The sequence below is a fragment of the Salvia hispanica genome, chromosome 6 (genome assembly GCF_023119035.1).
Source record: "Salvia hispanica cultivar TCC Black 2014 chromosome 6, UniMelb_Shisp_WGS_1.0, whole genome shotgun sequence".
In the NCBI taxonomy this organism is placed as follows: Eukaryota; Viridiplantae; Streptophyta; class Magnoliopsida; order Lamiales; family Lamiaceae; genus Salvia; species Salvia hispanica.
Window position 1 is genome coordinate 7920758 of NC_062970.1, and position 26914 is coordinate 7947671.

The window sequence follows — 26914 nt, forward strand, 5'->3', positions numbered from 1 at the left end:
CCTGAACTTTGTGTGTGTGGCTACTATTAGTACCGCTGTTCGAATTTGGGCGAGATGTGAGTTTTAGAAGAAGACCTATAGTTGTTGGGCTTATAGTTTTTGTTGGGCTTTCTTGGACTCTATTTAAGTCATATGGAAACTCTTGAAGCCCTTCTCCTCCTCCTCAAACAACATTGAACTGACTTAATTTTAGGGGTGAAAATGAGCTAGAGCTATCAGAATTGGGGTAAAAATATTATGGGGATAGTTTGGTCAATTCATAATTATTGTGACATAAATAATAAGAAAAAAAAATAAAAGAAAGAGAAAAATTCGAAAATCGGTTATTCTGAAAAATTTGCATGCCACGATCTCATATTCCGAAAGGTCAGCGTATTTCATCCCAAATTTCGAAAGGTCAGCGGATTTAATCCCATTTTCCGAAATCTCTTAAAGGGATCATAACAATCAAAAGAATGAGAAAGAACAGAAGTTATAAAAATAGAACAACACAGTTGTTGCACGCCTCAATGTAGTATACTCTGTATTTAAAAAAAATTCAAGGAATGATTCAATTTAAAGTGCTCCAAATAATAGTAATTCATATTTTTTTAGCATTCGGCTTATTTAAATTTCTGGTCACGTCACTTATATAATAGTACTAGTATTATTTAAGACATTACGTATATGTAGATTGAATTATTGTACAGAATAAATTGTGACAGATACTACACCACACAATTTAAAAAAAAATGCTTACTCAATAGGTAATTAAACCAAATACCTCTTGTTAAAGAGTGTCTTGTGATGATTTATCGATTTAACTAGCCCTTATTGGATTGGGTAGATTAGTTAAATGTACATAACATTTGGAGGTATCTTCCAAATCATGTGCTACTAAATTTTATTCTTCATAAATAAAATAGGATGGAGTATTTATATATTGATGAATGTCTCTTTTGCCGTCGACGTCGTGTGTGAGGCAGGCATGTCAGCATGTGCATATTCCATTTGTGTGTATATAAATAATTTATATACTCCATATGGCTACTCTCACGCTCACACATGTCGCTCGTTGAAGGACCACCTCTTTCTTATTCATTTTTTTTAACCTGGGATTTGCTAAAGTTTTGTTTAATTACTAAGCCATACATACTTTTAGTTTTAAATTTTTTGTTTTAATAATAAGCTTCGTATCAGAGGCATTGTCGCCGTATGTATGGTTTCCATCGATTTTGCAGGCCCCGAATTATAGGTTTTTGCCTTTAACCTATGTATCTCGTAACTAACTGAGTCATTTCAGTTTTTTTTTACTCGTTTTGAAAAAATAATGGTAAATAGTTAAATTGAAGAGACGGTAAAGTAAGAGATAATAATATATATGAGATAAATACTTTATCGTCTCTTCAATTTAATAACTATCATTTTCCTAAAATACGTGTAAAACAAAACGCTTCAACTACTTTAGGACGAAGAGAGTATGAGATAGACTAATATTTACTTTAAAGCAAATTATTCACAAATTTAATGTTCCATCTCATTTGAATGATCACTATAATACAAAATATATACTAGTTTATTTTTTGTTACTTCTTCCATCTTATTTATAGCAAAATCATAATTATGACATACCACAAAAGCACAAATGAAATTACTTAATTTTGAAGTCTGGCTAGCTCTTTGCACTAATTGGACTATTGATCTGATTTCCTTCTCCAACATGAGTGCTTTCCTAATTTTCTTCACCATTATTGGAAGTAATGTATGTGGCTCTTTCCATTTATAAACATCATGACTAGTATATATTTTAATCTACAAGATAATTAAATGTGTAAGAAAATAATTAATTTGTTTCCCTTGTATGAATTGATACAAGTAAATGGAAGAAGTTTGGTAGACCTAAGAATAGTGATGCCACAAAGGTTTATGAAATAATGTGACAAGGACCAAGAGGAAAACATTAATGTCTTGTACCATCCCAACCACAATACAATAACATGTGAGTGTTGGGAATAAGTCGTGTCTTTAGCAATATTTTTGTGGCTATAGATTAATGCTAACTAACAATTTGCACATATTCCAAAAGAAAATTGAATTATCGCCTTTTCACTTGCGTTTTTATTTGAAATTGGAGTACATATCAATAAAATCAATGACTTTGAGATATAAGCATCATAACTTTGAATGATTATGTGGTTCTCAAAACTTCTTTTCATTTTTATTGCATTAAATATCCCTCCAACCCCGTCATTTTTTTTCTTTTCCTTTTAAAAATCTTTCCCCTCTCCCAGTGCCGCCCAAGCCTATGTGAAATTATCATTTTTATACTCTCTCCGTCCCTGAAGATTTATCACGTATTTCCTTTTTAATCTGTCTCTAAAAATTTATCATTTTTCACTTTTATCATTTTTGGTAGTAGACCCCATATTCCACTAACTCATTCCCACTCACATTTTATTATAAAACTAATATATAAAAGTAGGATCCACATGCCACAAACTTTTTCAACCACTTTCTATTACATTTCTTAAAATTCGTACCGGGAATTGTGACAAATTATTGGGGACGGAGGAAGTATATGCATGTATCTTAAAGATGTTATATCACTCTGGCTTATGTCATTTTTCACGAAAAAAATGTAAATTATATGGGTAGTTAAGTGACCCGTAACCATTAAATTTTTTCCATGCATGTTTACCATTTTTATTTTTATTTTCCAATATCTTGATGCTAATTAATTAAGTATGTCAGAAATCTTGGTACAAGGAGAACGTAAAAAATTAGAATACAACATTGGAGCAATTTTTATTAATTTAAAGTAAAAATAATAAAATTAAGAGAATTTTTTTGTTTAAGAAACTAAAATTAATTATATATTTAATTTTTTCTATATTAATTTAATGCAAAGTGCATATTTGGTAGGGTGGATAACTCGTCTAGGGATGAAATTCTATTAACAAAAATATCACACTTAGTACTAGTATTAATGTATTATCCTAGTGTTTGTGTAGTTAGTAACCTCCACAGCCACACACTCTATAAAAAAAGATTTTGACACCTAATATTACGAAATTTTTTAAAAAGTTATTTTTTCCCACGAACTTTGGATTTGGCATATCTAACAGCATTAAAATGGAATAGATAATCATATCTGGCTTCTAAGGGTGTCTCTAATGGCGGACGTCCCGGTAGGACGTCGCCGACGTCCGACCGGACGTCCGCCGTAGTGGGTGGGAAGGGCGCCCACGCCCGTCCCGAGTGCCCGTCGGATGGCCTCGCCCCTCGCATCGACGTCCGACCGGACGTCCGCCACTGTGGTGAAGGTCGGACGTCCGCAATTTTTAATTTTTAATTAAAAAAAAAACTCTATAAATAGGGCTCCCCCAACTTCATTTCATTCACACTACTTGTGTTGACAACTTAATTTTTTTTTCGAATGATGTATGTTTTTTTTTAATGAAACATTCGTATTTCTCGTTCGTATTCGTGTCGAATTTTAATTCCGTGAATTTTAATTTTAATTGTGAGAAGGGCTAGTGGAAGTCCTAGTGGGAAGTCCTAGTGCAGTGGGAAGGGCTAGTGATGTGACAGTGGAATGGGAAGGGCTAGTGCTGACGTGACAGACAGTTTTTATGGAAATAGCTAGTGGAGGTCCTAGTGGGAGGGGCGCCGCCACTGGAGACACCCTAACGATTTTGTAATCACGTCATTGTCATTTTTCAATGATGAAAGAGTAATTAATGAAATGTAACTGAATTTTGTTGCTGGTGAAAAATTAAATAACTACTACTCCTATATTATACTTAGTTTGTAATATATATGTCAAGTTTAAAGTTTAAAATTTAAAAATTAAATAAAAATAAAAATGGTGATATTAGCGGCAAAATCCCATAAAAAAAGTACTATACATACTCCTAATACTCTTTCCAGCATTTGTAGTATTGATAATTATCTTTTGTGAATAAATGTTAAATAATTAGTTGTAAAAGATGACGATGATGACGATGATGATGTATTGTACGTAAAAGTACAACGATTTCATCATTTTCTTCCCACAACAAATAGATTTTTGTCTAATTAGTGGTTCGAATTGCAAACCCCACCAAAATTATTATACACTATACTATTTGAAAGAATTTCTTGTAGGGTAATTGAACCCATTAAATAACCACAATTCCTGACCTGGACGGCTGGACCAGATTCTTATTGCTGAAAATCAGCATTCAAAATAAAATTTTATTTTAAGTAACTGATTATCGTCTATGAGACTACTTGAAAATTGCCTGCACAAAATTACTTGTAGAAATTAAATATTTTTTCCACTGTTCAAAGTATCACTTTCATAAATAATTTGACTAGATAATTTATAATGAGGTGCTTATTATTTTACTAATTAATTAGTTGATCACCTAAGTTTTATTTAGGCAAAATATTAATTAAAATACATCATATTTTTATTTCGATTATGTATCTTTGACTTTGATAATTGAATACTCGAATCACAAAATATTACTATGAAGACGGCAGACCTATCATAAAACAATTTTATACGATTAATTTATTTGTAAATGCACACATATCATACTCAAATTCGAGTTATTTTTTTTAAAAAATGATTGGAACTTGGGTCTCCGATCAATTTCAAAAACTTTAAATTCAAACCTATTTTTTACTAATAAATCTTTGTAATACTTCCTCACATGCGCTTTGGTTTCAACGCCGATCCGATTTATAATTCACTCTAAATTTTAACATATACTCTAAATCAGATTTGGGGTTAGTCATAATTTTATTTCATATATGAGACGAGTCTTGTCTAATAAAAAATATTCCATGACACAAATTTTAGGAGGAGTTATTAGGTGGAATAAGTAAAAAAAAAATATAGAGTATGTTAAAATTATTTTAAAAGAAATTTATTTTCAAATATAGAAAATTAATATATTGAGTGAGACATAGAAGCCAGAACCAGATCCCCATTTATGCGATCCAACAATGAAATCTAATTCCTAAAATTTCTCAAAGTATTAAAATTCCAACCATCGTAATCTTTTTATCGCCCGAAATCCACTTTCTATTAAATTCTTTTGCACTACCACAAATTTGTCTACTAATATCTGATACACACTTGTGCCATGACAATTGAGACTTACGTAAATGGGTAATGCTATGTGGCCACATTATGGCTAGCCATAAAATGGCATTCTAGTAAATTTTTTATGTTATGGCTATTAATGATTCAAACACCTCATTTAATGCTCTAATAACTTTACACTATTACCCTTTCTATTTAATTGTAGTTGTTTTTATTGATTTCATTTCTCTAATCTGGTTCTTACGTTTCTTTTTTAGATTCATTCATTTTTTTAATTTTCTATTTTCAGTGATTTATTTTTAAACTATTTTTTATTTTAAGTTTAAGTTTTATCTTTTTTTAAATATTTATCTATTATACCACACTAAAATTGAAATCAATAATAGCTTATAAGTTGTGACACGATCATATAGCCTATAATACTTTTATCATATTATATTTTAAAAGTATCGATTATACTATAAACATAGTGTGCATAAAATATAACTTCATAAATCAATATACTAATTATTGTTTTATATACTATATAGTTGTATTTACATAATTATCTTTTTCTCTTTAATTTAAACACACTATGTTGGTTCTAACTTAATTTTATTTTAAAAATTCATTAAATCTTAAATAGATAATATTTGTTAAAAACATAAAATTTCCAATTCCCTGTAAGTCTCTACCATCTCCCACTCTCTACAAATATCAAAATCCTTCCCAGCATTAGTATATTAATCTATGAGCCTATAATATACTTCTAGGAGTATTATATTTTGAAAATACGTAATCATATCATAATAGCTTATATATTAATATACTTTCCAATTCCAAGTCTTGATATACTCTAATAATAATAATAATTAATATTATTATTGTTAATATAGATTATAATATGTGCTACTCCATGATACCGTTAGTCCATTACCATCCTTTTACTTATTATTTTACTTTGTACGTAATAAGATGTTAAAAATAGTAATGATGATAGTATAAATTAATCACCTACATTCAAAATGAGCTAGTTGATGATCGATGATGGAATTACTTCTAAAACAATGATAATTAAGATTAATTTTATAAATGATTACTAAACTATAGTACTTGTATCAAATTAATTAAAAAAATTATTTCTATCAAAATGAATACTTATAGTATTCTTTAATGTTTTCTTCTATTTTTTAATTATATTATTACAAATAAAAATTATAATCTTACAAAAAAGTTCAAATTAAATTAAATTGATAAACTATTTAGTTACCACACCTTTATTTGTTCAAAATAATGTAAAAAACATAATATCAACATGGAATTTTATTTGAAGGGACTTCTTTCCGTATTTTGAATTACCTCTCATCTTGGGCATATATTGGTGATGGTAGTTGTTACTTTGCCTATATGCAAAGTGCATTACTTTTTACCATAAAGTTGTTGTAATTGTAATTTTAAATAAATACAGTTGCAAATATAATGATTATTGTACTAAATTCAATTGATAAATATTTCAGTAATTCAAATTGAATATGGTATCAATTGAAATTTTAGTTATTCAACTAAATGAAGATATAATGAATTTAAGAACGACTAAAACACTAAATTATTTCATTAAATATAAAGATCAATTTAAATTTTTTAATTAATAAATTGAGTCGAAGAGCAATTGAACCTTCAATTGAATTTAAGATAAGTTTGAATTTATAATCATTCAAATAATAAAAAATGGAATAAATGCATTAATATATGATTAATAGATTTCAAGATAATGCTTATTATTAAATATTAACAAATTATGTTATGGTTCAATAATAAAAAACTAAGTAATTGAACAATATATTATATCATATTTGTAAATCAACATGGAATCAATCTATAATATGTTTAATAAATAGTATACGTATAAATTAATAATAAAAGAAAATGAAACTGATGTAGATAAACTATTGCATAATAATTAAAAGTTATAAAAAATATTTAAACATCACCATGACACAAATGTTGTATTTCAAGTAAAAGGGTACAATAGTCCTAATATATTTGATGTTTTTGAGGTAAATTGATTTTGATGAATTAGCAATAACTACACCATATTTTATTAATTTTTTAAGTGTGAGGTTGGTCACATTATAGCCATTTAGCATCACTCTACATAAATAGCTACTACCTTACGTGAAAGTTTGTCTCAGTTTATTATTTCAGTAGTCCGTCTTTGAAAGTTTGTCCCATTTCACTTTTTTATCAATTTTGGTAGTTGATCACATATTTCACTAACTCATTCATATCCACATTTTATTATAAAACTAATATATAAAAGTAGGACCTACATTACATTACACTAACTTTTTCAACTCACTTTTCATTATACTCCATATTTCTTAAAACCTGTGTCGGATCAAAGTGGGACAATATTTGGGAGACGGAGGTAGTAGTACTCCATCCGTCCATCGCCCATCCTCGTCTAAGATAATTTACCTTTTCTTTGTCTCATAAAAAATGATATAGTACTTTATTTTATTTATTCATTTATTTATTTTTACTTTATTCTCTCCACCTAACACACTAAATAGTATTCCCTCCGTTCCATAGTAATAGATGCATTTCATTTTGCGCATTCGTTTTGAAAAAATAATTATTAATAGTTAAAGTGGAGAAACGTAAAGTAAGAGAGAGAATATTGTAGATAAGAGTCTTATCTATAATATTCTCTCTCTTACATCTCTCTCCACTTTAACTATTTATTATCATTTTTTTAAAACGAGTGCAAAAAATGAAATGACTCTATTACTGCGGAACGGAGGGACTAGTACTATAATATATAAAATCATGTGTCGCCCAATAAATGGATCATCTTCCTTGAGACTTTATTCTCTCCACTTAACACACAATATATAATGTATAAAATTATGTGCTTCCCAATCATCTTTCTTAAGAGGGAGGGGATAGTAATGTAAATACTCCTTTTGAAACTTTTGAAATGATAAGTGTTTAGTAAAATAAGAGAAATAGAAAGAAAAGTGTGTTAGCGAAAAATGGATCCCAGAATCATAGAGAAAGAAATTTTCTTCTATTTTTGAAGGGCACGGATAGAAAAGAAAAAGAAAAAGTTTCTATTTTTAAAGGACGTAGGAAATATTCTTTTTGTCCCCCAATAAGAGTTATGTCATTTCAGTCTGTCCCACAATAAGAGTTCAATTTCACTTTTACCATAAGAGCATCCACAATGGCGGCTAGCGCACCGGCTGACCGATTTGCATAGCTAGCCGGTCGGCTAGCCGAACCATTATAATCGGCCAGCGGCATTTCGACGAAAAAACCGGCGAGCGCTAGCCGATTTGTAGGCGCTGGCCGATGCGCTGGCCGCCACTGCAGGCTGGCGATCGGCGAGCGATCGGCCAGCGCAATTTTTTATTTTTTTGTTTTGAAATTTTTTGAAACACTATATATATGCGATTTTAGTTTCATTTTCATTTGCACCACTTGTTTTAACGAGAGGATCCTCCCCCCTATCGCCCCAAGACGTCCAGTCGGCACCCCCCACCCGCGTACACCTTATTCTCGCGTCAAAAAACGCGGGAACAGATGTACAAGGTCTTCCAAGATTGGAGGGCCGCAACTGACCCCACGGAGAAGAGGTTTCTTCACTCGATGCTCGAGAGCATGCGAGTCGATTTGGATGCCGCGAGGGCATAGATGAGGGGCTCAGATGCGGGCTCAGATGCCACCGATGTGGAGGTCCCGGGTGGCAGCGGCAACGGCGGCGAGGACGGCGACGACGGCGATGAGGAGTAGAGAGAGGCGGGGCTCGTGTGTGGAAGTCTGATTTTTTTTTAATTTTTTATTATGTACTTTTTTTTTATCTATGTATCTTTTTTTATTTAAATGAAATGAATGAATTTTCCCGTATATATCTTGTAAATTTAATTCCATAATTTATCGTAAATTTAATTCCGTAAATATAGTTGTTTTTGAATTATTTTTATTGCGGCTAGCCTGTGGCTAGCCTTAGGCTAGCCTATTATTTGCTTAAAATGATGATGTGGTAGATGAAATTTTAATGTTGATGACGTGACATGGAGAGAGATTGGCTAGCATGTGGCCCTGTGGCTGGCCTAAAGCCATTGTGGATGCTCTAAAATAGTACATAGGTCTCACATTTCCCTAACTCACTTCACTCACAGTACATAGGTCTCACATTTCCCTAACTCACTTCACTCACGTTTTATTATAAAATTAATATAAAAAAATAGATCTTTTATTCCACTAATTTTTTAATATTATTTTTTATATTTCTAAAAACCGTGTACATTACTACTTCTATTATGCTATGCATTGACTAGAAAACTAATAATCCATTAACACTCTTTATCGGTTGGCCCTTCTCTTCCATCTAGCTGTTCCAATCCTGTCTTGAACAATTTTATTTACGTGCATCCAAAAGTGGGTGAAACTTAGAGTCAATCACTGTGTCACTGTGTGTTGTACGTGTTTTCTTTTGTATTTTTACAGCTCGTGCTGAGATAGAAAGTTTTGATGCATTTTAAAGAGAAGGAAAGCTAGAAAAGGAAGAGGCGTTTTGTCTGGATTTGAGATTTGTGGAGTATGAGTTGTTGTGGAATTAATAAAACACTATTTTTCCTTTTTTTTTAATAATGGTATTTGATGGGTTTTCCTAGGCCTCCTCTTCCACATAAATCATGCTTAGTATTTATTCCCTTTTTTCTTGAAAGTTTCGATTTTTCCCTTCAGTTGAATTTATTGATTTTAGGTATTCATTTTTTAATTTTTAAATTAGTAGTAGTACCATATTTATTTCTCTCTCTCCTCTCTTAGAAAGAAAAATCAGATTATAGGTGCAGGAAATGAATGGTGTTGTTGGATTTGATGCAGAGGATTCTGAATTTGTGGAAATTGATCCAACTGGAAGATATGGGAGGGTGTGATATGGCTTTCATTCTCATTCAGTCTATCTATCTTCTTACTTGATATCATTTTTATTTAGTTTCTTGTTTTCTGATTGCAGTATAATGAGATTCTTGGAAAAGGGTCTTCTAAGACAGTGTATGTATACTTTAATCAATATTGAGTTCTTGAATAATTTCATCTTAATCATTACTAAATGCCCTGATTTCATTTTTGATATGTTTTCTTTCCCCAATGTTAATGCTTTCTGGCAGTTATAGAGCTTTTGATGAGTATGAGGGGATTGAAGTAGCCTGGAATCAGGTGAAACTTTATGACTTTCTGCAAAGTCCAGAAGATCTTGAGAGATTGTATTGTGAAATTCATCTTCTCAAAACTCTAAAACACTCCAATATTATGAAATTCTACACCTCTTGGGTGGATACTACAAATAGGAACATCAATTTTGTGACAGAAATGTTCACTTCTGGCACCCTCAGACAGTAAGTCTGTCTGTTTGTTTGTTCACAAATAATTGCATTAATTTGCTTCAACTCTTATGGATCTTTATTGAAATTTGGATTAGGTATAGGCTGAAACACAAGAGGACAAATATTAGAGCAATCAAATACTGGTGTAGGCAGATTTTGCAAGGGCTTCTCTATCTCCACAACCATGATCCTCCTGTTATTCACAGGGACCTCAAGTGTGACAACATTTTCATCAATGGGAACCAAGGCGAGGTCAAGATTGGTGATCTTGGCCTCGCTGCGATCCTCAGGAAATCCCATGCCGCACGTTGTGTTGGTGAGTTCCAACTTCCAATTGATTGAAAATCTTGCCCTTGCTTAGGATTTTGTCACTTGAATTTTGTCAGGAACTCCCGAGTTCATGGCTCCGGAGGTGTATGAAGAGGAATACAACGAATTAGTTGATATTTATTCATTTGGAATGTGCATTTTGGAAATGGTGACATTTGAATATCCTTATAGTGAATGCACTCATCCTGCTCAAATTTATAAGAAAGTGATCTCGGTGAGGATTTAGCTTTAGTTTTATTGTTGCGAACTTGAAACCTAGATAATGTGTTGTTTTAACATAGCTGTTTCGTTACAGGGAAAGAAACCGGATTCCCTGTACAAAGTTCAGGATCCTGAGGTTCGTAGGTTTGTTGAGAAATGCTTAGCGACAGTAACTGATAGGATGTCTGCTTGGGATCTTCTCAACGATCCGTTCCTTCAAATTGATGATTGTGGTTACGATTTGAGGGCATTGCAGTATCAACGGGACTGTGGTGAACTAGGCCCTCTTTTAAGACAGCCTCTCTTGATCAGTGCTCATCATAGCACAACGAGTTCTTTAGTTAATGGCTACTCAAATTATATCTGTTACGATCAAGAGCATGACTTGGATTCTAACTCGGTTGACTACGAAGCAACAAAGATCAACTTATTCATGGGTCAAGACGATGATCAGTTGGAAAATCTTGACATTACCATCAATGGGAGAAAGAGTGAGGATGATGACATATTTCTTCGACTCAGAATTGCTGATAAAGAAGGTTGGTTTAGTTTCAAAACACTCGAATTTGATTCCATTATTGATGCTGAGAATGATTCTGGATTGGTTGTTTGCTTCAGGTCGAGTGCGAAACATTTACTTCCCTTTTGACATTGAAACCGACACAGCACTGAGCGTTGCGACTGAAATGGTTGCTGAGTTGGACATAACGGACCAAGATGTGACTAAGATAGCGGAAATGATCGATGGTGAGATTGCTTCCTTGGTTCCTGAATGGAAACCAGGATTTGGCATAGACGAGAGCCCTATCAAGAGTGGTAGCGTCTGCCAAACCTGTGCTTTGGGTGACGCAGACTACTTGGGCAAGACTGTGCACGGATGTGGATCAGTCCATGGTCGCTTTGAAGAGATCACGTACCAAGTTGAAGGGTCGGAGCAACGTGTGACTGATGGTGCTCACTACACAAACATATGGGTGCAGCAAGAGAACCACGAAGTGACTTCTTCATCATCTAATGACAATCAATTTGATCACTCCTCCAAGGAGAAGGAGACTGTCACAAGAAGTGCCGATGAAAAGGCCTCCAACGAGCAAGTATCACCTACAACGAGCAATTCACCTCAACACGATAACTATGAGAATGAGATGAGGCAGGAGCTGAGATGGTTCAAGGCCAGGTACAAAAAGCAGCTGAGGGAGCTCACTCATAAACAGCTGGGGGTTGTGAGAGATAGATCACGATCATTCTCAAGCATTGCTAACGGAGAAACAGATGAATTTGACATCAATTGTTCATTATCCAACGGGAAGCATTTCACTCTATTTCCTCTCACAGATTCTGATAGAAGCACCAGTGATCCAAAGGTCTACAGCTACGAGTCCGCTTATAATTCTTGTAGTCCCTTGCATTTGGTCACAGCCAAAAGCTTCTATGCCAGTGGTTTGCTCCCGCATTCACTCCACAGGGCTACCTCTCTGCCAGTCGATGCCACCGAGCTCTAGAACATGTGGCTGTTTCGACAAGGCTCTTGAGAGGCACACATAGCTTGAGGTGAAAGTCAGTTGGATTTGAATTGAGTGAGTGGATGTACATTACTAACTGATTCATACAACAGATATAGCAAAAATTGGTCCTCACATTGTAATTTCTCCATTCCAATACAAATCGGTTCTCTTTTTTGAAATTTTTACTTAAGTTTTTCATACTATATCTCAACTTCACATCACCTTTTTCTTTCATTGACAGTATAAAATTCACTTTCAATGAATCCCAACCTAGGTTTCTCTCCATGAGATGACTCCTTAAAAAGGAGAAAACAACAAGAAAAAGAGCTGAAGATGATAAAGACTCCTCCTTGTTCCCATTAATAATGTGATGGGAGTTCAGCTTTTCTTTTCCACAACAAACATTTTTATGTTTGCAAGCTCACTAATATGTGACTCATCAATCACTTTCATGCTCAAAAAGTAACACCAGCCATATAATCATAACTCCTAAAGAGCAGATTCCTTTGCATACTTTCTCACATCAACCTTCCCATGTTGAATTCCACACCAAATAAAACCCAAGTACAACAAAAAAAAGCTGTCACACTAGAGAGAAATTGATATGCTAGACTTGCAAATTGCTATGATACATTGTGTGATGATTTGATTTGGACTGTAACTGCAAATTATTGTATCCACAAGCAATATTAGACAGCTTGATCTATACATTATGACTAAGATTTCTGCTATTATATTTTGTTCTTGATCTTAGCATTACTTATAGTTATAAATTCTAAAAACATAGTAAAACAGAAAAATGTCATCAACAGTTGGATGCTTCATACATTCAATTGTTTGTGGTGTAATTATAGAGGAGATCATGGATTGTGAGTATGATCAAATTTAATGCCAGCTCTAAATATTAGAGTAGCCAAGTGGCCACTTTTTCTCAACAATTTCCTGATATTATTTAACTTTGTAAGAGGTTAATTATTCAATAACTAAAATACTACTTCCTCCGTCCACCGATACAAGGGAAGTTTTGACCCGACATGGGTTTAAGAAATATAGTAGAAAATAAAGAGTATTTTCACAATTAAATATTTTCTTTACTCATTATGCCAGCTTTAATATTTTCTTTTTGTGTTTAGATGTTGGACTTAAAAGAGTATTTACTGTGAAAATAAATCCTTTATTCCTTTAAAGGTCCATTTATAAAAATTCTCCCCAAACACAATTTCGTAAAAGCTCAGCCAAGATAAACCACTCTCACTATTGTTACTTAAAAGTCACTAAGATGTTAAAAACTGAATAACGTTAAGAACGAGAATCTAACTTATGAAATCGCAAGAATGTAATTAACGTGAGAATGTAAGATACCCTTTTCATAATCAGACAAGTTTTATCATCTTTCATCCAAGTATATACTTTTTATACAATCACATGATTCTTTTCGATTTTTAAAAAAAATATTTGGTCATCTTCTTCCGAACTAACACTACCTAAATTATAAAAAGATTAGAAAATTGAGATCTTAAAGAGCCATGTGTATATATCTCATTACATTGAATAAAGGTTACATTTGTAATAAAATAACTAACTTTTACTCTCTAATTTCAAAAGGTTAATTTAAATCCAACAGAAAATATCATTATACAAAAAACAATCTAGCTACTTAGACCATCTCCAACCGTACTCCATAAATGAGTTTTGGTGTAGAAATCTTCTCCAACCATGCACCAAACTCAAACCCATTTTTGGTGTTTTTTGTGAAACAACACCAAATATGGTGTTACTGCAAAAAATTTGTGAGACATAAACCCAAAAATGGTGTAAATGGTTGGAGTAAAACTATTAGTGTGACGTATACTCAAAAATGAGTTTGAGTTTGGTGTAAATGGTTGGAGATGGTCTTAGACCATTTCCAACCATACACCAAAAATGAGTTTTGGTGTAGAAATCTTCTCCAACCATACACCAAACTCAAACCCATTTTTTTTGGTTTTTGTGAAACAACACTATATTTGGTGTTACTGCAAAAGTTTTGTGAGACAAAATCCCAAAAATGGTGTAAATCTTAATTTTAGTATAAATAGTTGGAGTAAAATTATTTTTTGGTGTAACATATACTTAAAAATGGATTTGAGTTCGGTGTAAATGATTGACCTTAGTAAATTTAAAAGATAAAATAGTTAAATAAACTCAAAATTAATCAATTAATTCATTAATAAAAATAAAATAAATTAATTTAGATTAAGTTTATCAGTTCACTACTCCATTATGTCTATATAAGTGTGTGTATATATAAGACCACCTCCAACCATACACCAAATCCCATTTTTGGTGTAAAAATGTGCTCCAACCATACTCCATATCCATACCTATTTTTGGGTTTTTTAATCAAACAACACTAAATTTGGAGTGAACACCAAAATTGAGTATCTACTGCAATTTTTTTTTAAATATTGCATAATAGTCCTTATTATTATTTTGATAGTTGAATCAGCCGGCAGCCAATTTGTATACTGTCAATTTGTGTACTAGTACAGTAGTACTTGATAGTTGATTCAAACTATCAGCCGCATAATTTAGACACAATTTGTTCATGGAATTTACATATATTTTTCTAATAAAAATAATTAAATAGAAATTAGCAAGCTGACCATATTATAATAAATTATGTTTTTTTTACAAATAATAACTAATAAATTTACTAAATAGGAATGAATATTGCTAAAAAAATCTTATTATTACTTCAAGAATATATGACCCGATATGACACAATAAGAAATAAAAGTGCTCATCTGGAACTTCAAAATGCGCTAGTTGATCATTTGTGGGAACAATGCACAAATTTTGAGTCTTGAATTTTAGCTATTTTTTATGTTTATCGTGATATGTTTTATGAAATTGAGATATATTTAAATGAGTTTCAATTTATATTTGAATTTTATTATTGCAAGTTTAGTGTATTTAATTTTAAAAGTAGTGTAATTTTTTTAAATATAAAGTATATTTAATACATAAATATATTAATAAAAAAATTTTGTATAATTATTTAAGTTACATAAATTATTGATAAAATATTATGGGACTGATATGTAATTTAAGTAAATATGTAGGTATAATTGAAAAGGTATAAGAAAGAATATAAATATGAAATATTTTTTTGGGTTTGAATTTGGAGTAAATGATTGAAGTAAAACTACTTTTTGGTGTGACCCAAACTCAAAAATGAATTTGAGTTTGGTGTAAATGGTTGGAGATGACCAAGTTGTAATCTCCTCCTCGAAATCCAGTTTCTATATTTGCATGTTTATCACTTTATTAATCATGATTATTGAAACTATTTTCATTAACTGCTCCACCTCTCCATAATTAATGTATGTTATCTTCACAAACCATCAAACTTAACGATAATATGTTTGGTCCATTACAGAAACCATAAAATTTTTATACGCTTAAAGAAAATAAAAATTTAACATTCCAACCACCAAACTATTCACAGTTAATCTTTAAAGATCGATTTAATTGCCAAAATCATCTGAACCAAGTGGTTGTAATTGACATGGCATTGGTGTCAAAAATAAAAAAGAGGTTTAAATTTTAGGTGTAAATATGAAATTCACTTCCTTTCCACAAACACATCTACATTCACCCAATTTTCAAAATCTGAGACATTATAAATATAGAAAAAAGAACCCACAAAAATGCATGTCTCCCAAAAAAGAAAAAAAAAAGTTGTGTAGAAATATGACTTCATTCAATCAAGCTCTGCAACTGCAGCAACAATCCACAAATCTGTACTCGTTGGATTCCCATTTTCACCCATAAATTTTGTTTTTCCTCCAATAATAATTACTGCTACTTTATAATTATATTTTTTAAGTACATTGAAAATATTCCAGCATTTACCGAAGTATTGAATCATGTCCTAAAAATAAAAAATGTAAATAGATTCAATAATTAAAAATGGATTAATAATTTTGGAGTTAGTAAAATGTCAAAAATGGAATATTATTAACAAACTGATGAAGTACTGTATGTTTTATCGTAAAAACATTTCTTCTCGTTGGGTTTCAGTTGCTTTGCCAGAAAATCACGCCACAAGATTGGAATTTGATCCCAGGCGTATATGCACGGCTTCCTGCCGAGGTTCAGAGATTCAATTTTTTTAATTGAAATGTAATCTGGTGCCCCAAATTTATGTGCGCGTTTGGTTTTGATTCAGATCTGCAAATGCTAGACTGCAGAATTGACAATCCATGTCGAAAACATTGTTTCTCGGGTGAGTTCGTGTTCAATTGCGTGTGGATTTGAAGGATTTTTTTTTTCTTATGCATGAACATGGGAGATAGTATGAGATCAGGGGGTGGTGTGTTGAAGAAGAAGAGTTCGTCAGGGTGTTTGATAATTAGGAAGAAGGTAGAAAATGGGAATTCTGGAGGGCGGTGGGAGGGTTTGAGTTGTCATAGTAATGAGAGAAATGAGAGAAAGAGGCAGAGGTTCGGTGCAGGCGGCTTTGGCGCCAGTGATGAGGATGAGTCATTGGGGTTTATGAGAAAAGTGAATCGTAAGAGCTTGCACAATGGCTCCATGGGTTATAGGAGGAGTGAGTTTGAGAACAGGGAGTATGAGAGGAGCAATGTGGGGATTGATCTTGGTAGGAGAAGTGAGTTAGGTTCGAACGAGTTTGATGAATTTAATGAGAGAAGGATGACGGATGAGTATTTGGAGGATAGATATAAGATGGTTGGGTGTAGAGGCGGTGAGAATAAGAAGGATTTTTTCGTTGGATCGTCACGTGGGAATCTGGTGGCGGATAGACGGCATAGTTTTCTTTTTGATGGATCTAGTAGTGGGAGGAGCAAGGGGGGTGAATATGCTGGTTGGAGGAATAAGGGATTTGATTTGGAGGAGGCTGAGGAAGAAATGCCGGGTTCGTTGCCAAGGTTGAAGTACCCAGAGGGGGCTGATGAGCCAATCAGGCTGCAGGGGAAGAATGGGGTGTTGAAGGTGATGGTGAATAAGAAGAAGAAAATGGAGTTACATTCTGGTCATCGTAAGTATGATTCAAGGGCATTTGAAGAAAGAATACGCTCTAGATCAGAAGATGTACCCCGGAATGACCAATTGTTTAGAATCCCCACTTATGCAGTTTCAAAGCCACCAGAAAACCAAGGTTTGTGGATGGAGAAGGAGAAAATGAATATAAAGTTGGAAAAAGTAAAACCAAAACCGAGTAAGGGCATCAAGATTAAAGAGTCAGAAATCATTGGCACAAGTAAAGGCACTACAGTCAGAGAGATGGAAACTGATGTTGATGATACCGCACTTAACCTGGCACCACCAGGTCTTCAAGTTTCTAGCTCGAAGAAAGCGGTGAAAAAGGAGGAAGAAAGAGCAGCCATAGATAATTTCACCCATATTAAAGGGAAAGAAGGGAAAATGAAGCGTGGTGGATGTACTGAAAAGCAACTTTTGCGGGAGAAGATCAGGGAAATGCTGATTGATGCCGGGTGGACTATTGATTATAGACCTAGGCGGAACAGAGATTACTTAGATGCTGTGTACATTAATCCTAGTGGAACAGCCTACTGGTCAATTATTAAGGCTTATGATGCACTTAAGAAACAGCTAGAAGAAGATAAATCAAAAAGCCAATTGGTCAGTGATTCTCCTTCGTTTGCTCCTCTTTCTGAAGATCTGATAAATAAACTGACTAGGCAGACAAAAAAGAAGATTGAGGAAGCAATGAAAAGGAATAGAAAAGAAGATGGTCTGTCTAAGAGTGCCAGGAGATCTCCTGGTAGGGATGATGGAGAGAGCTCAGACAGTGATCAGAATGAGGAAACACTCAGTTCCTGTAAAAAACATAATCAGAAGTTGCAGAGACGTACATTTCCTGATACGGATCAAGCGAGCAATGGTGAACTAATGCTCGCTTGTGAATTAAGTAATGATTCCCCGAAAAGTAAATCCAAGAAAATAAAAGTTGACATAAATACTTCTGCTTCCAATTGTAATATCTTACAGGGAAGAACAAGTAAAGTGATTGGAAGATGCACCCTTCTCGTTCGCCCCTCTGTTAAGGGGGAGAACTCAGAGTCTGATGGATATGTTCCATATAGAGGAAAAAGAACTGTACTGGCCTGGCTGATTGATTCAGGGACAGCACAGTTGAGTGAAAAGGTGCAGTATATGAACCGCAGAAGGAATCGGGTGATGCTAGAAGGCTGGGTCACGAGAGATGGCATCCACTGTGGCTGCTGCAGTAAAATCCTTACAGTTTCAAAATTTGAGCTGCATGCTGGCAGCAAGTTGCGCCAGCCTTTCCAAAACATATATTTGGAGTCTGGACCCTCCCTTCTGCAATGCCAAGTCGATGCCTGGAATAAGCAGGGGGGTTCTGCGTGTCGAGATTTCCATACTGTAGGCGTTGATGGGGACGATCCAGATGATGATGCCTGTGGCATTTGTGGTGATGGAGGTGCTTTGATCTGTTGCGATAGCTGTCCATCAACTTTCCATCAGACCTGTTTAGAAATACAGGTACTTATCAGATAGTCTCAAGCATGATTTGTACTCCCTTCGTCCACAAAAAATAGGGAAATTGGTGTATGACACGGGTTTTAATGTAGAATTGGTAAAGTAAGACAGAAGGGAAAAAAGTAAGAGAGAAGGAGAAAAAGTAAGTGAGAAGTAGTGTTAGTGGAATGATGTGTAGGGTTATTATTTGTTGAAAACTTTCCATAAATGAATGTGCTCTATTTTTTGTGGACGACCAAAAATGGTAAATGTGCCCTATTTTTTGAGGACGGAGGAAGTATTTGTTTATGCATTGCATCATTCGCAGGACAGTGATTGTCTCCCCATTTGCATTTTAGATATGATTTTGTTTACTTTATTGTTCTGGCTTTTATAATCAATATTTAATAGAGTAGGATGTAGTATATATCATTTGAGCGAATTTTATACCAGCTTAAGTGTTTTGTGGATGGAAAAAAGAACAATTCCGAGAAATAGCATCTTGTAGTCAATGTTAACAAGTACTGGCACAAGACATAATCGTGTTTATCATATTCAAAATTTCTTAATAACTTGCACTGGATTATATTTCTTGGTAGTTGAGCACCTTTGTTTTCTAATTTCTATTCCATCCAGATGCTTCCTTCAGGTGATTGGCACTGTACAAATTGTATATGCAAGTTTTGTGGGGACATCGATGCAGATGAACTTACCAGATGCAGCTTCTGTGTGGAAAAATGTAATTGTTTTATTAGCTTGAAATTCTGCATAGCTCTTTACTCTCCCCTTCTGAGCTCCCTGACAAAAACAAATGCACATTTCCATTGGTATTCAAAGTAATTTTATGATAAAAAAATTCTCTTTTTTGTATTGTTTTCACAGATCACAAATCATGTAGTAAAGGAGTGCTTGCTTCGTCTATGAGTTTGAATGGTGCATCATTTTGTGGGCTGCAGTGTCAAGAGGTTAGCTTTGGTACCATAATAGCTAGCTGTGGCAATACAGTGTGAATTGTGATGTTCTCTTTAATCACCACAACGGCCTGAGGGCTAAATGAAAAATTAAAAGCTATTCAGTATATGTGGAAATTGCTATATAATGAATATCGTTGAGCGAAAATGCTGTTCATTTGTGATGACAATTGACAAATGAGGTTTCAGCAGTCGATCATGCTCTCTTCATGAACACAAGTCCAATAAAGAATATACTACTCCCTCCGTTCCATAGAAATGGAGGCAAAACTTTTCGGCACGGAGACTAAGAAAAATTGTGTTAGGTGAGTTAAGTAAAGAGAGAATAAAGTGAAAAATGAAAAAGGTAGAGAGATGAAGATAGAAAAAAGTAAGAGAGAGTAAAGTAGGTATGGAAAAATGTGTTGACTTTTACTTAAAAGGGAAATGACTCTATTACTATGGAACGGACGGAAATGGAAAAACGCCCCTATTACAATATGCATTCAAAAGAAAGGCTTGGTTTGTTTTAAATTTTTTGTTTATCCCATCTTCTAGAATTATGGATAATAATTAACGACATTTATGCACACTGGAAGTAGCAAAATCATCCTTTCAGCTCTCTGTTGAAAACTGGTAGATCCCAAGTAGTTTTAAGGAGTGCCTAGTGATATTGGACTAGGAGAATATATGCTGGGTGTAATAACTTTCTGATACTGTAAACACACTGCAACAATGTGCTCTGTATCAGGTCATGTTTGTATTTTCTTGGGGATATCCCCAATTTCTGTTTATTATTTACAGGATAGATGCATATCTGTGTATTGATAATATTGACATTCTTTTCTCTGTTCTTCAGTTTTATGATCATTTACAGAAGATTCTTGGAGTCAAACATGAACTGGAAGGTGGATTTTCTTGGTCTCTAATTCAGAGAACAGATGTGTCTGATGCCTCACACCGAGGGTTTCCTCAAAGGGTTGAATCAAACTCCAAGATAGCTGTTGCATTATCTGTTATGAATGAGTGTTTTTTACCCATTATTGATCGCAGAAGTGGAATTAATATGATCTGCAATGTTGTCTATAACATCGGGTGAGCTGTTATTTGCCTGCTGCTAAAGCCTTCGGTGCACACACTCATACATCACAAACTCTACTAAATGATCATGCTGGAAAATGGTGATATGCTTTTTTCCTTGCCTAAGATTTTTCATATCAAAAGTGTGAATATGTGGACTATAGAGCTGCATGTATGGCAAAGTGTGAATATGTGGACTGTAGTTATCTTCAACATTGTTTTTTAGCTCTTGTGGAATTGGATCCTAGATACTATGCCTATTTTTTAACATACTAAGCTGTAAGCATGTGAATATGTGTGTGCGTGGTGGGAGGTGGATAAAATGACGGAAGGAATGAGCAGAAAGTCTGACGCAGGATTTGGTCAAATGCATTTTGAATAGGAGACTGGAATCTAAAAAAAAATTAATATTACTAACATGTCTTGAATATCATTAACATGTCTTGAATAGGAGACTGAAATCTAAAACTGAAGCATTCGTCAAACCTGAAACTCTGAATGTATAGAATACATTTATATGAAAATATGCATACATGTAGACATTATTCTAGTATTAGTTATTCTTCAGTATATATGACAGATGATTGTCTTGTAGATCAAACTTCAACCGTCTGAACTTCTGTGGATTCTATACCATAATTTTGGAGAGGGGTGACGAAATAGTTTCTGCAGCATCTTTAAGGTAATAGAACAATTTGATCTTGATACTATCTGTGTCTGGTGTCAACAACCAAAACCCATTTCCAGGATCTAAAATAATTCAAAATTTCTCATAAGTCATAACTCTAGCTTGATTCCCGATGGTAATAAATATTACACCTCACCAGATTCTTATCATGACTGTCTTAGTCCTACATGTATTTGTTTGCGTGTGTATTTTTCCTATTGGGAAGGTGGTTGGGCCTCTTCTATTCAGTTTTTACAAGACAAAGTTGAAGAAAAATAAAATAAAAAACTAAATTATCAACATAAGTGAAATTGCAAACTGATTTATTTACCAAGGAATTATTAATTTTTGATCATTAGCATTAGCCCTTGGAGGTCTGTTTGTCATTTGTCACTTGTTTTCTTTCCCTCCCTAAGCCAATCTGATAATTGGATTTTTAATCTCTTCATTAGAATCCATGGTACCCGCCTGGCTGAGATGCCATTTATTGGGACGCGTGAAATCTACCGGCGACAAGGAATGTGCAGGCGTCTTCTATCAGCAGTTGAAACAGTAATGACTTGCTCTGGATTACTGCTGTGCTGATACATTTGTTCAGTGTTAAATTAAGTGACAAAAAAATTACTGGGAATTTAAACTCCCCCCTGCCCCCTTCATGTACTGGAATGGTGATTAATTTTTGTGATTTCAGGAACTTCGTTTTCTCAAAGTCGAGCAATTGGTCATTCCTGCCATATCAGAGCATATGAACACGTGGACTTCGGTTTTTGGTTTTCATCAACTTGAGGTTGGGCTTAAGAAAGAAATAAAGTCCATGAACATGTTGGTGTTTCCGGGGACTGACATGTTACACAAACCATTGGCTAAGCATTCCGACGGTATTAAATTTCTATTCCTTCTGATAAGCTCATACTATTTCAAAATTTTGTTCCTGAATGAAATCTAAAATAGTATGCTGGCCACAGAATTCATTATATTTCGATATGTTTTGTGATAGCTTCCATCTTAATTCATCCCTATTTCTACTATAGATATGAAGGTATCTGAATCAATCAAGAACCAGTCCCAGTTGCCTGTTATGGTTGAAAAATCGGATATTGATTCGCCCATGGAGTATGAGAAACAGACGTGTAATGATTCTGGAGTGGCCCATGACACCAAGACAAACGACCAATTTAGTGACCTGGACTCTGGCTTTCCAGCTCCAGCTGCTCCTACTAGTACTTCAGATTCTATTCATGAACCTCTTACCTGCAACGGAGCTATCGTGATCAAGTCTGAGGTGGAAGACAACCAAAAAGAACTCTCTGCTAGCTCTACTGCCTGTGAATGCAAAAACATTGATGTGCAGAATGGGTTGCAAGGTCCTCCTCAGGAAGACAACTCTCCTTTGGAGGCCGTTCTACGCAAAACAAAAGCTCCTGGTCTCAAGTCTATTTGTGACTCTGCAACTGAAACTGATCTAGTTGAGACTGTGAACAGTAGAAAAGATACTGCCGACTCTTCAAGTGTGAATATAGGTTCCTCTTTGAAGGTTCCTGAAGAAACTGACGCCTAAGCACTTGTAAATCATGTTTCTGTTCTTGAAGCATCTTCACCTAGTGCTACAAATGGAGATATGGAAGTTTTCACTAATAGTACAGCCACATCTGATTTTAAAAATAGCACCATGAAATCCTCAATCCTTATTGACAAGGATGAATGCGACGCCGAGGCCCTTTGCATCAGCAGAAGTCCTGAAGTCTCTGCAAAGGATGTTTCTGAGGAAGTGGACTTAAATTACAACCCCACCCCTATGTCAACTTTGCTGGATTCTGGAAGAAACCCGTGTAAAGCCGACATCCAGGTGCAAAACGACCTTGTAGTTTCTTGTCCAGCTCCTGAGATGGCTCTTGTGGTTGATGGAGAAGCTGCAACTTTGTCGTCTTCTGAATCTTTGGTTTAGGCTGCAGCACCCACTGAGAGAAATGCAGAATCTAATGCTGCTGATGGTGAAAACAACAGGTAAATTTCCTGTTAAATGTAGCTAGTCTGGGTTTTGTAGCTTGAAGATGCTGTGGATGAGCAGATAGAAGAACAGTATTAGGTTTACTGAAGGCTGCTCCCTCTTATTTGAAGTTCGAATCCTAACAACGCCTTATGATTTCGTATCCCGCATTGTTTGTATGCTGTGAAACTATCATCAGATCTACTATCATGCCTTGTGACTCAGGCATCATTCTTTATTTTTGATGTGGCCATGTATGTAGCTATCAATCTGGTAATTTGTATATATATTTTTATGTTAGCAAACCTCTCAAACATTGTTGGTACGAGAGTCTGATTCTAAGTTATTGCTTAAGAAAATGTAGGTTTGGATAATATTCTATCCCTCTTCCGTTCTCTAAAAATAGAAATTTATGTCACGAGTTTTAATTACTCCTTTTGTCCCATTAAAGAGTCACATTTCTTTATTTGTAAAAAGTTATCTCTCATATCATTATATAAAAATATATTTTCTCTTTGCACCCATCACACAAAATAAAACCTCCTAAAATCCCATGTCATCCCACTAGTGTGACATATTTTGTAGAACCTCCTAAAATTCTTATGCTTTCCACATGGAGTATACTATTCAGCAATCTCTTATTTCTCTAGTATCTCATTTATGGTTTGGTTTGTGCAAAATGGAAAGAAGAAGAAACCGAATACAACAAAATTCAACTAGGACTTGAACATGGGTCAGTGAGACCACCAAGCTGCGTTCTACCACTGGGCTAGTATACCGTTATTTTCAATAACACAACAATATATAGTAAAGAAATCAATATTTGGGGGCACGGATGGACCGATCCATGCCTACATATAGTATTACACATTATGTCTGCGAACTCATCTTCTCACTTACCTTTTTATGTAGCGTTTACTATGCCAAATAGTAACCTATAGCACCGGGTACTGGCTTGATACCTCCAACCCATTCCCTGCATATCAGAACAAAGATCCGGTCACACAAGGGAAGGATAGGATTTCAAGAATGCATGCGCATTGAAAAGCACAAAGTGCACCAATATAAGAACACAAATCCTTCAATTTCAGATAAGAGTTGTATTGCACGAGGAATGACTCACCATCCGGATCGAAGAAGAATACTTGCTTCGTCTTCCCATCCGGCTGACTCTGCTCATGCACCGGAATCCCTTTATCCTGCTCAAACAAAATAGGCAAATCTTCAACAAAACAATGAAGGAAACTGAATGCAATAGGATACTGAACTGCTCTTCAATTATGGTTCGATGGTAAAAGGTACTATATGTTGGTTCATTCGTCAAAAGTAAAAAATGCTGATGCTGCTGAACATGACCGACGAACACATCTAGAACTAGGTTTTATATACGAATTATACGGTAAAGCAGCTTGTTGCAATCCACCTATTGTAACACTATGAAGCAAAAACATCTAAAATAACATTGATTCAGCCAATAAGGTCCGATTAAAAACTTCGAAAGCACCTCTACACTAAATAAACATTCCCAATGATAAATCGATATGCATCATCTATAGGCTCATTAAAAACCAGAATCACACCACAGCAAACACATACTCGCCCATGCAAAGAATAAGCTAATCAAATCAACTAATTGCACAAAACAGAGAAGAGAGACTAGAGTGTGGACCTTTACTCTCTGAACAAAGGAGTCGAATTCGGGTACATAGAAACAGACATGGTGTCCTCTTGGAAGGTTCTTGGGGTCTGCCACGGATGCCACGGCGCTCCATGGACCTTCAGGGAGCATGACAGTGGGGTCCCTCTCTATGAGGTGCAACAACATAGATGATCCAAGCTTCAACCATATCACCTCGAAATCGAATTTTGGAGACTCTATTTGCTCAAACCCAAAAACCTTCATCACCAAAGTAAAATACAAAACAAAACAAGAAAAATTTCAGTAATCAAGATCAAATTCTAACTCTAGAGATCCCAAAACCCTTCATTACCAGAAAACAGAAAAGGGGCAAAAGGTCCCACTAATCAAGATTACTTTTTTTTCTTTCTAATTACACGATTCAATTGCTTAAATACTGCATTCAACAAATATGAAACGAAACAAACTTTGAATTTGATTATTTACTAACTGAATTTATCAGAAACCCTAAGATCTTAACAATTTGAAAAGAAGGACCTCTGTGTAGAAAGCGGCGAGGCGTTTGATGTCAGATGTTTCTCTAGAAATGTGATTGAGGCAAGGTCCTTGAGCTGCCGCCGCCATGATCACTTGGATTTTTAGTTTCTAGGCTTCCCCACCATAGAATTCTTACTTATACAATTAGTACTACTTTGCATTTGAGACACCTACACCGTTCACGTGTCCACGCACAGACACTCGTGGGATTACAACTACACTTACAAAATATTTCAAGGTGATTACGTTTATTGGGGTATTCTTGTCTTCGTTATGCAAACTCTTTATTTTATTACTACCATATTGAACAAAGAATTTGTGTTTATTTTTCAACTTGTGGTATTTTATACTCTGTCTTTAGCATTAATCCTTTTTAATCCTTAATTCTCACAAATACAATCAGAATCGGATGATGATAAAATGCCAGATATATTGAACCATTGATTATTGTTAAAACCCAAACAACATGAGTAATTAAACATAAAATCCAGACATTTCTATGAGTATAACGAAAGAATATTTGTATTGCATACATTTACCTGATTGTCATAATTTGAATATTAATTGTAAATATTCCTTATTTAAAGAATGCCATGGGATCAAATATCAACCTTTATAATTGACCCAAAAACTTATATATTGCACCCTTCATACCCACTATAAAATATCATAACCAAGTAGCTCTAATCAAAATATAACAATTTATATAGTACTACAAAAAAAAATGTCTCGTACATTCTTTCTCTTGGTGCTTATTGGAGTTTTGATTCTTGTGGTCACTCCCTCCCTTGCTCGTGATTTAGATGATGCATCAATTGTTAATTCGGATACAAACAGAAATAATGGAGTGGATGTAGATGATGAGATATTATAGAATATTGAGTCACTCAAGCATAACCACCACCACCACAGCCGCCGTCATGCCCCTCCTCCTGAAAGCAATCACCATTATGCCCCTCCTCCCGCGGAAAGCTTTTGAAATATACTCCTTATTGCAGAAGAAATCCAATTAATGAGTTCTTTGAATATTGTGATAGGAGGTGTTCGGTTGCCAAGATT

General features: G+C 34.4%; 3 protein-coding genes across 3 annotated transcripts; 2 read left to right on the plus strand and 1 right to left on the minus strand.

Moving 5' to 3' along the window:
- Positions 1-9588: 9588 nt before the first annotated feature.
- LOC125195996 (probable serine/threonine-protein kinase WNK9) lies at positions 9589-12664 on the plus strand. Its single transcript, XM_048094329.1, has 8 exons — positions 9589-9824; positions 9947-9993; positions 10080-10117; positions 10234-10461; positions 10545-10765; positions 10836-10993; positions 11075-11519; positions 11599-12664. Exons 1-8 carry the CDS (start codon positions 9719-9721, stop codon positions 12480-12482), a joined length of 2127 nt encoding a protein of 708 aa, XP_047950286.1. The 5' UTR covers positions 9589-9718; the 3' UTR covers positions 12483-12664.
- Positions 12665-16530: 3866 nt separating this feature from the next.
- LOC125194371 (increased DNA methylation 1-like) lies at positions 16531-24060 on the plus strand. Its single transcript, XM_048092552.1, has 9 exons — positions 16531-16622; positions 16699-19019; positions 19632-19734; positions 19878-19960; positions 20805-21040; positions 21621-21707; positions 22145-22244; positions 22384-22570; positions 22724-24060. Exons 2-9 carry the CDS (start codon positions 16809-16811, stop codon positions 23248-23250), a joined length of 3534 nt encoding a protein of 1177 aa, XP_047948509.1. The 5' UTR covers positions 16531-16622; positions 16699-16808; the 3' UTR covers positions 23251-24060.
- Positions 24061-24380: 320 nt separating this feature from the next.
- Positions 24381-26015, minus strand: LOC125192812 (lactoylglutathione lyase). Its single transcript, XM_048090471.1, has 4 exons — positions 25856-26015; positions 25349-25576; positions 24803-24878; positions 24381-24655 (listed from the first exon to the last, which is right to left on the minus strand). The coding sequence occupies exons 1-4, from the start codon at positions 25940-25942 to the stop codon at positions 24615-24617; spliced, it is 432 nt and encodes a 143-aa protein (XP_047946428.1). The 5' UTR covers positions 25943-26015; the 3' UTR covers positions 24381-24614.
- Between the last annotated feature and the right edge of the window lie 899 nt (positions 26016-26914).